General features: G+C 37.8%; 1 protein-coding gene across 1 annotated transcript in view; it reads left to right on the plus strand.

Moving 5' to 3' along the window:
* LOC140240701 (mitochondrial adenyl nucleotide antiporter SLC25A24-B-like) overlaps window positions 1-12784 on the plus strand; it is a 30287-nt gene that overhangs the window by 12064 nt on the left and 5439 nt on the right. Inside the window, exons 4-7 of the mRNA XM_072320459.1 lie at window positions 3655-3766; window positions 5159-5317; window positions 9612-9764; window positions 12052-12159. Coding sequence (XP_072176560.1) covers window positions 3655-3766; window positions 5159-5317; window positions 9612-9764; window positions 12052-12159 — 532 coding nt within the window. The remainder of the gene's footprint in view (window positions 1-3654; window positions 3767-5158; window positions 5318-9611; window positions 9765-12051; window positions 12160-12784) is intronic.

Consider the following 12784-nt stretch of genomic DNA (forward strand, 5'->3'; position numbering starts at 1 on the left):
TTGACTTCAAATACAGTGATGTCACTGAGCTTTAATAGCCTAATGATATGCATGATGATTTGATCATATCCAGTACTCATTGGAAAGCTTAGGGGAAATTATGAGACCTCACATTGTTGAACTCGGAGAGCATTGTAGTGTGCAGTCCTTTGAATGTGTATGCACGTAGGCATGGAGTATATAGTATTACAGTGTATTCAAAGCAGGTATACAAACAGTATATGCAGCATGCGTTTATTGTTCAAGCTTCATTGCAGTGCAAAACTGTGAACTAAGATGATCTACTCATTCAGGGCTTTGTTTTTTTCATGATGTTTTCAAAATATTTTGTCCAATAATGTTGCTTTGATTTCTGCTTGAGTGATGATTCATACGTGTACATGAACATCACATGGGAAGCAGATGGTTGCGTAAGGGCTGATGTCAAAATACAAGTCTGGCTTGGGCAGTCAAGAGCACTTTGCTAACATGATGTTTATAATATGTGTGTGTCTGTGTGTGTGTGTGTGTGGGGGGGGGGGGGGGGGGGCTATGCCTGATGAGGATGGACTGATTATGCTACGTTGTACAACACATATTTCCCATAGACACTTACCCGAGTATACTCGGGACTCATCCTCAACGGGTTAAGGACTTTGGAACAGCATGTACATGTTTGTACACTGTATATTGATATGGTATTGAATATGATTATACATAGTTTTGGTTTCATTTTTAATAAGATTTAATCATCAACAATTCGGCAAGGGCTTTAATGGTCAGGGATGGGCTGTGTTGGTTATGTATTAAATTATATACATTGTAGATGCACTTGTTTTTTCTTGCATCTAGTGCCAGAGATGCTAATAACAACGTACACTGTAACTTCTTTTTTTTTTTGCCAAAAATATTGCAGGTTTCACAGTGAATACTTTTTCCCCCAAATTGCATCGCTCTACATGTGTTTGCAAGAAAGGTAAAAATACTGGTAACTGTTTTCCCTCCCAGAATATGCTATTTTAGCCTTCAGACTTCAGCGATGTTGTTTCCAAGGTTAGTGCTCCTGTAGGAACACTACTTGATAAGATTGCAAGACTGATTCATGCATTAGAGTGTAGCATTACAATGTAGGTCTACATTTCTACAGTGTTACATGTCAAACATGCCTCCATCTCAGAGTGGTGCCAGATTCACTGCGATAGGTGTCTGTCTGTTTGTCTGTACACCCAAAGCATTGCACATTTCCTGTTTTATTCTTCCTTTTTTTAAAGGAAAGATCATTGATGCTGTGTATTTTTCATGTGATTATCTCCAAATCTACAGAAATCATACAGTACCTGTCACGATAGTACATAGCCATAATGTCCATGTGAGGGGACTTTGTTTTTATTTGTCACATTTTTTAAAGCCAAGAGACCACTGAAGTGTGGTCCTTGTATGTGAGTTTGAAAGAATTCATCAACGTCTTTTGTTAGCCATGATATGTCAGAACCTCATACAAGATGTTGCTGTCATTTATCTCGTGCTATCAAGATGTCTTTGGCCCTGGGGTATTATGCTAAAAACACAAACAACAATTGGAATGTTATATGATTCATACATACTGCACATTTACAGTTGTATGATTCTTGTTTGCAATGTGCATTCCAAAGAAAATCTCATTAACAGCTTTCCAAATTGAAGCGGAGTGTTGTAGTTATCTCCTTGTTCTATTACCAGTGACTGCATCCACCAATACCCATGATGTCCTGATGGACAAAATGGATGGGGCACTTAATCTAATTTTCACCCCCGCATCCCCCTTAAGTCATCAACAAAAATTAGCATCCTGAAGTGATCTGCTGTGTTAGATGTGGTAATGGGTTAGATGGTATGGGTTGTTCTGTTTTTCTCTCTCTCTCCTGCCGTTGCTAGTGAGCTTACTTTTTTGTAAAATGAATTGCTCTGTGAAACAGACATAATGTCTCTGTGTGATGCAGAAGGTTGTAACTCCTTGAGCATTAGTAATGCCTTTCTTGTTCTCAAATGATGTTGTATATAGGGTACCATAGTCAGTACCACCATTACACCGTAGCAGCGTTGGTGTCTGCTACAACTGTACAATGTACCTCTGCAGAAGCGAATACTGTATTCAATGAACTCTGAACTATCAATTCAAATAAATGCGGTATATTTGCAGGCTGATGCAATTTCCTCAATAATCAGTGAATGTCTGTGACTGATGTTACAAGTGTATCTCTAGAAAGATACCATTGATAAACAATAAATGTTGTAAAGTATACATTGTAAGTACATATTGTACATACAACTACATGTACATCTAATCACATGATACATGTACCATACTTAATGCCATAAGTGCAAGGATAGAGTTTGGTGAAAACATACTTGACAGCAAATGAAAAAAGAACATTGTACCACATAGAAACTGTGTGTTCACGTAAGTTGTACTGGATGTAATCAGAATGTACATTGTACACGTACAGTCTCTGTACATGCACTATGAAATTACCAATGCAGTGAGATTTCTTTTGAGAACAGAAAGGCCACAACAGTACTAGGTTATTTATTTAGCAGGGGAGTTGTATTTTTTTTTTTTTTTTTGGGGGGGGGGTTGAAAAATTATCATTAATATTAAAAGTAAATTGGCTTCAAAGATTACATCATAATGGCTGGAGGACTTGTTTTATTTTTATTTTTTTGTACAAAGTTACAATTTATGGAACAGGATGAATAGAAGTTCAGTTGTACATGACAATGGCATGAGAGAGGAGGTAATAGTATCTTGGTGTACTAAAGTGTACAGCTAACAGAGTGATTTTCTTGCTTTGACTTGGTAAAGTTCATTTCTAAAACACTCTGACTTTTCTGAATGTATATTGTAAGAGTGATTTAAAAGAAGGTACAGAGATATACGGTTGTGTACTAGTTGTAGGTCTGTTGAGGCTACAAAGGGAATAAGCCAGTTCGTAGTTAGTTCATGTGCATATTGGTACAAATTACCTTTCTTTTTTCTCAGTTGGTTAGGCACTTCATTCGTTTTCAAAGCGGCATAATGCATTAGCTTGCCCAATGTAACGATTTATGGAATTCCTGTTCAAACAAAGAATGAACTTGCATTTAGATCAGATGATCAGAATACTCCACATCAGTTGACAATTCAGTAGGCATTCATTTCATTGTTCTGTATTGAATGCAATAACAGCCTATTTCCTTTATTGCGAAATACCATTCTTGCTAACAGGTGGATGTGCTGGCAAGCACCGTTTAGTTAAGGATCACATGAATAATCATCGCATCACAGATGCTTATCTCAGTGAATTTACAAACCAAAAATGCCTTTTGGTACAAATGATCTTTTTCTGCTCATGCGCAAATTGGAAAAACTGGTCTATTCTATATTTGGTTGTTTCATTGTAATAGTGTACATACATATTTGTACATGCACATGTATGTATTCATGCCCAGTACAGAAGATGATTATGTAAAGCTACCATGTGGCTTTTAATGCTCAAACCAGGCAAAATCTTCCTTTGGTTCACCCTGAGCCTTGAAGTATAGATGGACTTGCTTGTGATGAGTACTATGTAATTGTTATGTCAAATTTCAGTTGTTATGCTCTTGTTGATCTAATCTTTTATTTTTGTTGTTGCTGTTGTTTCATGGTGCATACAGCATGGACAAGGATGGGACACTAAAAGTGGACTGGAATGAATGGAGGAATTATCTCCTGCTACACCCCAGTTCTGATCTCAGAGATATCTATGCCTACTGGAGACATGCAACTGTGAGTAATAAGGGGGAACCTTTTAATAACGAGGACCTAAGAACCTTGACAATTACCATGCTGTGTAATATATATTTTGCTATTATCAGTACTTAAAGTTGATTGTTTTCACAGATCAAAGCCATAGTATGCTCTCATCATATTAACCGCAGGATTTTCTCATTATATCATGGTGCAGTGCACTTCCTTTATAACAAATATGATTATAATGAAGTCCCAGTTACAATGAAGTAAAAATGTAGGCCACAACGCAATTGACTCTGTGCTTTTTTATTGTGTATTTGTTCAAGTATAACGAAATTTCGATATAATGAGAGAAAACTGCCGGTCCCGAGGACTTCATTATAACGGGAGTACACTGTACTTTGTGTATGTTGTTTCTCGCTATATATGGGTACAGTAACAAAGGAATATAGAGGGTTTGGACTCGCAATATATACGTTGTTATATTAAAGAGGAATTTGTTGTAATGTAGTCTCGTCATAACAAGGTTCCACTGTAAAGGATTTTAGAATGCTCAATTTGAATAAGATTGATCGATATCACTGGAGATACAATGTAATGAAGTGATACTGGTGATGATTGAAAAACAAAAATATGATTTCATCAGATGAATTGACAAGTTTGGATTCAACGTCAAATGAGCATGGCGATGGTATTTAAAAAAAAGTGATTGCGTCAAATGAACTGACAAATACTTATCACACTTGGATTCAACGTCAAATGAGCATGGCGATGGTATTTAAAAAAAAGTGATTGCGTCAAATGAACTGACAAATACTTATCACACTTGGATTCAACTTCAAATGAGCATGATAACGGACGATTAAAAAAAAGTGTGATTGCATCAGATGAACTGACAAATACACAGTAGTCATCACACTGGCATTCAACTTCAAATGAGCATGGTGATGATTATAAGAAATGTGATTGCATCAGATGAACTGACAAATAGTTATCATGCTTGGATTCAACTTCAAGTGAGCATTCAGTAACTGAGATATTAATTACATTGATTTTTGTAGGCTAAATGAACTCAAAGTGGGGATTACTGGTCAGCTCATGTGCCATGATGTATACATTCTAAATCTTTAATAGAAAATGTGAAATTATACCATTTCATAATCAAGAATTGATGAGGGCTACTTCGTGCAAGGTTACCATTTCACACCCAAAAATTCATGAGGGAGACTTCTTGCAAGAACCATACAGCAACAGTGACTTTAACAACAACAACAAAAATTTTGAAAGTGGTAAGTGCTTTGTAGAATGGTAGAACATCCTTCCGAACTCCTAAGGTGCTGTATCTTTCTTACTTCTTCTAAAAGCTCTTCGATACCTTTTTTTTTTCTTTCTTTCTTTCTTTCTTTCATGTGCCTCGCTTCCCCCTAGTTCCTGGACATCGGCGAGGATGTGATGATCCCGGATGAGTTCACGGAGCAAGAGAGGCAGACGGGGATGTGGTGGAGGATACTGGCAGCTGGTGGGGCGGCCGGAGCAGTCTCAAGGACCGTCACCGCTCCCCTGGACAGGTTAAAGGTCATCTTGCAGGTACGCCAAGAAGGGTGTGGGGGGGGGGGGGGAGGCTAAGGGAATGGGGGAAGGAAAAGATTTTGGAGAGAAGATACAGTGTTTCAAGTTATGTGATCGTATGAAGAGATTTGGTACTAAAGAGGTTGGAGTACGCAAAGATGGGATGGGGGGGGGCAAAGATTTCAGAGAGACAGTATTTTCTTCTGAAAGATTGAATGTTTCAGGTGATGGCATTGTATCAAGAGATGGAGTAATCCAAGATGGGCGGGGGCGGGGGGGTGAGGGGAAGGGAAAAATGTTTAGAGAAGTTCAGAATGTCGTCTGAAAGATTAAATGTCTGAAGTGACGTGATCATATGAAGAGATTGTGAACTTTGCAGTTAGAATTACCCAAGACCGACCGGGGTGGAGGGGGATGGTGGAAATGAAAGATTTCAGAGAAAAGGTAATCTGACAGATAAAACAGTCAAGGTGATAGGATGGCATCAGAAGGTGGGGTAACTTGAGGTTTCACAAATGGTACATGACCATGATATCACAAGTCCAGTGGACTTGTGATATCATGACAGCATCACATGTCTGCTGTTCCCCCTGGACAGAGCATGGGCTAGGGTATTTTGGCATCAGTTCTTCTCACACTTCTGAAATCTTATAGTGCATCCTTTGGTATGTATCATGTGTGTGAGGTGTCTGATGTACACACGAGTCTACATACAGTTGTACATTGATGATGCTATATTACACCAGTGTTTATTCAGATGGACGTTTTGTAAACTTAGAGCTTGCCGACAGGGTATGTGTGGGAAAAAAAATGAACACCAGAATTGAATTGATTGTGGCAGTGTATCCAGCTTTACAGCCTTAATGGGGGTTTGGGTGGGGGGGGGGGGGGGGGGGGGGGGGATGGGGGTGAGGGTGGGGGGGGGTACAATTTTCCTCGAACCATGCATGAAAATTGGGTGCGTTGCTAATAGTGGAGTTTGTGCATGGCCAGAGAGATCTTTACATAGCATACCCCAGGAGAGAGCCATTGGCCATGCAAAAGACTTTCTTTTCTATTCACCCTTGCACCTGGGTAGTCAGCTGACTGGGATTCCCAGTGTAATTGCCCGCTGAGCCAGAAACGGGTGATAGTTTGCATGAAGAACTTTTTTTCTTCACACAATGTGACAAGGAACCATGCGTGCCGTGGAGCGTAAGCCGGCAGTGCGTTGTCTGCGCTCGTTCACTGTGTGTAGCCCGGTCTATTCTCCGGCACTGCAAAATGCCTCCTCCTCCCGACAGCATCATATACAAGTAGTTTTGTGTGTTGTGTGGAGAGACATGGTTTGTCAATCAGCCTGTGATGGACCTTGCATATGTTTCTCTCACTTACCTGCCCACAAACACTTGTGTAGGAATAACACAAGAGACATGTTAATAATACTCATCTGGTTCAAGACATTGAGGGTGTTTTCATCAAATGCACAGCCGATGGCATTCTGTAGAAATTGATATCAGATTCAATGTAAAACTACATACATGAATTCTATTTGGGCTGGTGTATAAAATTTTGAATATTTCAATCTCCATAGCTTCTCTAGTATTTCTGAAAAGTCAAACTTTTACCGAAATTTCACTTGGACCTTCAAGCATTCACCGTCTTGAAGTTTTACAGTGCAGAATATAAACTAGATTTGCTGAATAACAGTTACAATTTGATCACTAGATTTTTTTTAGTATGATACTTTGACCCTCTCTTTGACCACAAATAATCTGTGTGGTATGAAGGATTTAGTGGCTTCGCCACCATTCAGAAACTTATTTGACGTAGGAGCTGCCTGCATTCACACACAGGAGTTATTGCATTTTGCATTGTAATGCAAAAAAGAAATCAATTTTATTTGCCATTGTTAGCACACAGCAGAAAAAGAAAAAGAAAAAAAAATTACTGAGCTGTGAACGAAGTGCATTAAATCTCATATGTCACATCCCACTCATATCAAGTATGTGCATAGTCTCAGCTAATACACAGTCACCCATGGAAAGCACACAAACATTACAGACATGGCCACACAAATTTATGCCTGGGAGCAAAATTAAGATTGTTGAATGTCAGAGATATATGTTGAGATATCAGTGGCAGTGTAGATCTTCTTCCACATCACTTGCCTAGAGCAAAGCATCTATTGCTGTATGTTTTCATAATATGACCTAAACCAGATACCATACTTTTTTTTGTGTTGTTGTTGTGTTTAATTTCTGCGTGATTCTACGATGGTGTGAAGATTGCCCCAGTGTTGAGTATCCATAATTTTGATGGGTATTGCTTGCGTTAGTCTGACTGTTAGTGTTGGAGCTTGATTTATTAAGACAGTTTATTGGGAGCTAACACCAGCACTAGCACTGAACTTGAAATCACCCAATATGATGAAACTGCTTGCTCACTCTTGTGTACACTTGCAAACGTAGACTCTGACCTTGCACAGTTGTAACTGTTGGCAAATATTGCATATTGCATACTCCTGTTATGAATGAACACTGTTAGTCTTATCTTCAGCACTATACCTACATTGTACAGCTTCATGATATCTTTGCTACCCCCTCCACCTGCACTTACAGTACACACAAATCAGAAAGCACCTTACTCTTCTTCTTTGCTGAGAAGGTTGCTCCAGAACTAAAAAACACAGTGGACCCTCATTATGAAGAGCTTTCATGTAATATAACAATCTGTAATTATACAGCTGTGATTTTGTCTTACCTGAAAGTTCAAGTTTCGTAGTATTTTGTTGGTTCATCATATACAGTACATTATAACACAGTGATTTCACAAGTCCCAAGTTATGTATTGTATACAAGAGTCTGCTGTTAGTTTCATCAGGCAAAGACATTTGCTGATACAGCCCCAGAATAGATTACTTGTGTTTGATGACAAAACCTTAACCTGTTAGAGGACGAGTCCCGAATATACTCGGACAAGTGTCAGTGGCAAATGCGTGTAGCAAAATCAGTCCATCCTCAATGGGTTAAGCATTCAGTGTCAGCTTCCTTCATTTTGTTCATAAAGTAGTCTTTTCTCAAATCAGACAATAGTGTAGAATAATATGCACTTTAATAATAATTTATCAAGTTTACTCAGACTTTGTACAGACTTTTTCATGCAGACTTGAAACTTTTCGTAAGTCAGAGTCTCTTGTCTACATTTAAAAGGTGTAATATTTACTTGCTTTAGAGTTATTGTTATTATATTATTATTATTATTATTTATTATTTTTTTTTTTTTACTTTGAGGAGAGAGGGAGTTCCTGGGGACTGAGACTATATAGGAGCCAAGGTGCAAGTTTATACAGTGAAAATAATGGCTACGTTACATGTACTTCAGTGGTGTTAAAAATTGTAATCCCTCTTTACACATCCTTCAAAATTGATGAAAGGTTATCCTCAAAAATAGCACTCAGGAGTCTGATAAGAATTTATTTTGGTGATGGCAAAGTGTGCCATGTGGGAAGATAGCGAACTTTACCCAGAGACAGAAAATTATTTCACTCAGCTCAATGCCATCCCAAAGATAGAACTTAAAATGGAGGGGTTGGTGCTTGGGAGAGTCATGTCTCAACGCACGTGGAAAAGCCCCTTGGCCTTGGCATCAGTGTAGAGAAGAGCCGAGTGCAAACCCAGTGAAGCTAGAGAGAGATGACACCAACTATTATAAAAGCATCATACCAAAAAGCATACAAAAATGGGAGGACGTGACTGAGAGTAGTACTTATAAAATTTTAAAAGCGTAAGATGTCAAATGACAATGAATGTGAGATTATTTAAAAAAAAAAAATAGTCATGTCTGCATGGAGCAACAGTCATCACTTCCAAAATAACTTGTTCATGTGACTTCGACATCACTGATGGAAAATTCCTAGATTACTTATTTTTGTGTCCAATGAAAATGAAATCTTTCATTTGCATCCTAGCCAAAAAGTGAGTATCACTACTTGTTTTTCAGTATGTGAAGTCAGTGCTTTAACACAAGGTTGGTCCTTGGATTTCAGTTGATGGGTAAAACATGGCACTCGACTGTAATATTTGGATCACAAGTCCCTTAGGTTTTTGCTACACTGAACCTTGAAATAATTGGTGTGAGGATAGTATGACAGTTAGTCATGGAAAAGAGAAAGAGAAAACGGGGGGGGGGGGGGGGGGGGGGGGGAGGGAGGAGGGGGAAGGGAGGGCGGAAAAGGGAAAAATTATTGCCAGAGATGCAGATCTTATAGCAACATACCTCGAGAGATGCTTCATGCATGACTTTTTGACTCCACATTCTCTATCTATGTCAGGTGATCGGTTCAAAGAAGCCTAACGTGGGAATATCCGACGGCTTCAAGCACATGTACAGAGAGGGCGGTATTTCCTCTTTCTGGAGAGGGAACGGCATCAACGTCATCAAAATTGCTCCTGAGTCGGCCATCAAGTTCTTTGCGTACGAAAGGGTGAGGACCCCCTGGCATTGCTTCCTGCTTTCTTACACAATTGATCATAGTGATCATCTTGCATGAAGTTGTTTTTATTGCAGCTGATCAACAAATTGCCCTTCATCTACATAAACATGATCTTATTTTTTCTATTCATTCATTCATTTTCTTTTAAAGGGACTGTACAGTACTTGTTGAGGTGGGGATTCATGTTTTGAACATTCCTAACTGAGATAATGAAAAGCCTCTTATGAAATATGAAAGAGCATGTAATTTTAAGAAGGAATCAACGTTTATTTGATGAAAATTGGTTTTCATATGGCTGAGATATCCCAAAAAGTGCTAATAATAAAAGGCGACATGCCACAACTTTATTAGGATCTCTTTGTTTCACCTTGTTTTTGGATATCTCAGCCATTTCAAAACCGATTTTCATCGAATAAACTTTTGATACCCCTTAGAACTGCATGCTCTTTGACATCTCATTGAGTGGTTTCTGAATATCTCGCAAAACGTTAAAAACTAAATCCTCACCTCGACCAGAACTGTACACGCCCTTTAATAAAACAAGCATACATAAAAATGTGACCAAAAAAAAAAGAAAAAAAAAAAAGCAAAATCATTATAGTAAAGGGATTTAATGAGAAGGCGATAGGTATTACTGGTATTTGAAAACTCACTCCGGGAAAGTATTTTGTCTTTTCTGTCGTTTCTAACTGAAACAAATTTGGCACAAACACTCGTACATACACTTGTTTTTTGTTTTCAATGATCTTTTTATTAATTCCATTTCCTTTGAAATGGAATTGACTGTTTCAAAAAATACCTATCATATGCATAACATTTGTCATAAATGTTCATGCATTTACAAAGCATATTCCATGAAAACAAGAATAATCATTCAATTCATTTAAAGGCAGAAATCAAGCAGGAAAAAAAAAAATAAAAAAATACACACACACACACACATACACACACACAAAAAACAACAAACAAACACCACCTTTCTTAAAACCTTATTAATAGCTATTAACTTTCGATGAAGGGCAATTTTTCTGTCAGTTGCTGCAGATATCAATTTATTTCATTTTTCTAAATTTGCTCTTTCATTCCTTTTTTATGGGGGGGGGGAAGAGATGCATAGAGTGTATGCATCATCTTGTAGTGTGTTATCCATGACAGACTGAGTTTACTAGACAAATAATTTCCCCTTTTTATGGTGGAGGTGTAGGAAAGGTTATGATGAAAAGGAAATGATACGTTTAAATCTCGTAAATTTACCATACATGGAATTTCCTTTTGTAAGGTTGGGGGTGGAAGAAAGATTGTGATCACAAGGAAATGATACTCGATTCAGTCAGATTATTTGGTTGTGGCTTTTGCCTGATGGTGGCAGCACACAATTGTATGTTATACATTCATGCCGTTTGTTTGGTGACTCTTGCCATTTTTTGTAACAGCAAATTTGTTTGAAATGCAAATGTGACCTTTTTCAAATAATCATGGAAAAATGAAAAGCTGCTCAGTAAAATGTTATATTGAAGGAATGCAATTCAACAGAAATGTGTGAATAATTTTTTTTTTCAAAATCATGGACGTTTCAAGAAAGTTACAGCAATTACGTTACCATTACATAGTCATAGTGCCGCTTTCACAATGAGGGTCATTTTAATGTCTTCTTGATGTTGCTTGCATAAAATTCTTCCACCTTTTATAAAGGCTGTTCCACAAATTTTACATCTTCTAAGTTAGACATTTGTTTCATGGGTGTGTACGAGAAATGCAAAGATACATGTATACTGATATGTATGTTTACATCTCCTCAAAGACAGCAAATTTAATCTTTTCAAATTCACTGACAGGGTAATTTATGTTCAACAACAAAAGTTAAAGAGAGGAGTTTTTTTTATTTTTTTTATTCACACCACATTGTGGTCATGTCTTTAACATAAACATTAACATGTGTGTGGTTGTGCTCACAAAGACTTCGTATGAGAGAAAATTCCATGAAATTTGTAGACATTGAATAATTTGAATTGTGTGATCAAAGAATGTCCCTCCCTAAGCACTTCTTTGATCATTGTCAATTATCTATTTAAATAATCATGAGAGAAATTTCCCAAAATACTTTTCAGTGGTCAAAATCATTCATATTTCTGCCAGTAGAACAAGATTTTTATTGGGTTGGTTTGTTGATCAGAAATGGGGGAAATTGACAGCTGGTGATGGCCTTTTTTTTTCTTCTCAAGTAATTGAATTTTTCAGTGATAATTTTTCATTATCATTGTTTGCATCCCTTTGACAGATAAAGCGGTTATTACACACAGAGGGCAAAGAGCTGAAAGTGTACGAGAGGTTCGTTGCCGGGTCACTAGCGGGCGTCATTGCACAAACCACGATATATCCCATGGAGGTGAGACACAATTCAATTGCAAAATGGCATCATTTTCCTTTGTAGACTCTAGCAATTGCTTTGACCCCAAACCCCTTTTGTCCCCTTCACAAAGTTCTCTAGAATTTCTGTGGTTTGTCAGATATTCAGAAATTCAAAAATAGAATTACAATTCTTATATTTTTTCCCTATTTCTTGGAGCCAAGCAGCAGCAGCAGCAAAAAAAAAAAAAGAAAAAGGTTTTTTTTTTCCTCTTCTAAATAGTAATCTGTATGTATGTGTGTACGTGTGTACACGTATATGCATGTATGAATGTATGAATGTATTTCTCTTTTTTTTGTACAGTTATAGCCAAATACCACATCATTGTGTTCATACTCCCCCCCCCCCATCTTTTCAACTTACTCCGTATGAATCATATCTCCTCGTTGAAATTAATCATATTGTGTTATATCAAGTGCTCGTCATGAAGACTCATTCTTTTTCTAAGTGCCGGTGGCATAAATGCGGCAGTGGAATTGTTCCGTTGTACAAGCTGTGGTGGGTTCTAAATATAGAGTTCTGAATCGTTTCTGGCATGCAGGGGTCGCTGCTGTAGATGAGTAATGAGCTATGAGTCTACATCCCGACTTTGCCAATTATGTGA

This window comes from Diadema setosum, chromosome 17, assembly GCF_964275005.1.
Source record: "Diadema setosum chromosome 17, eeDiaSeto1, whole genome shotgun sequence".
Taxonomy (NCBI): domain Eukaryota; kingdom Metazoa; phylum Echinodermata; class Echinoidea; order Diadematoida; family Diadematidae; genus Diadema; species Diadema setosum.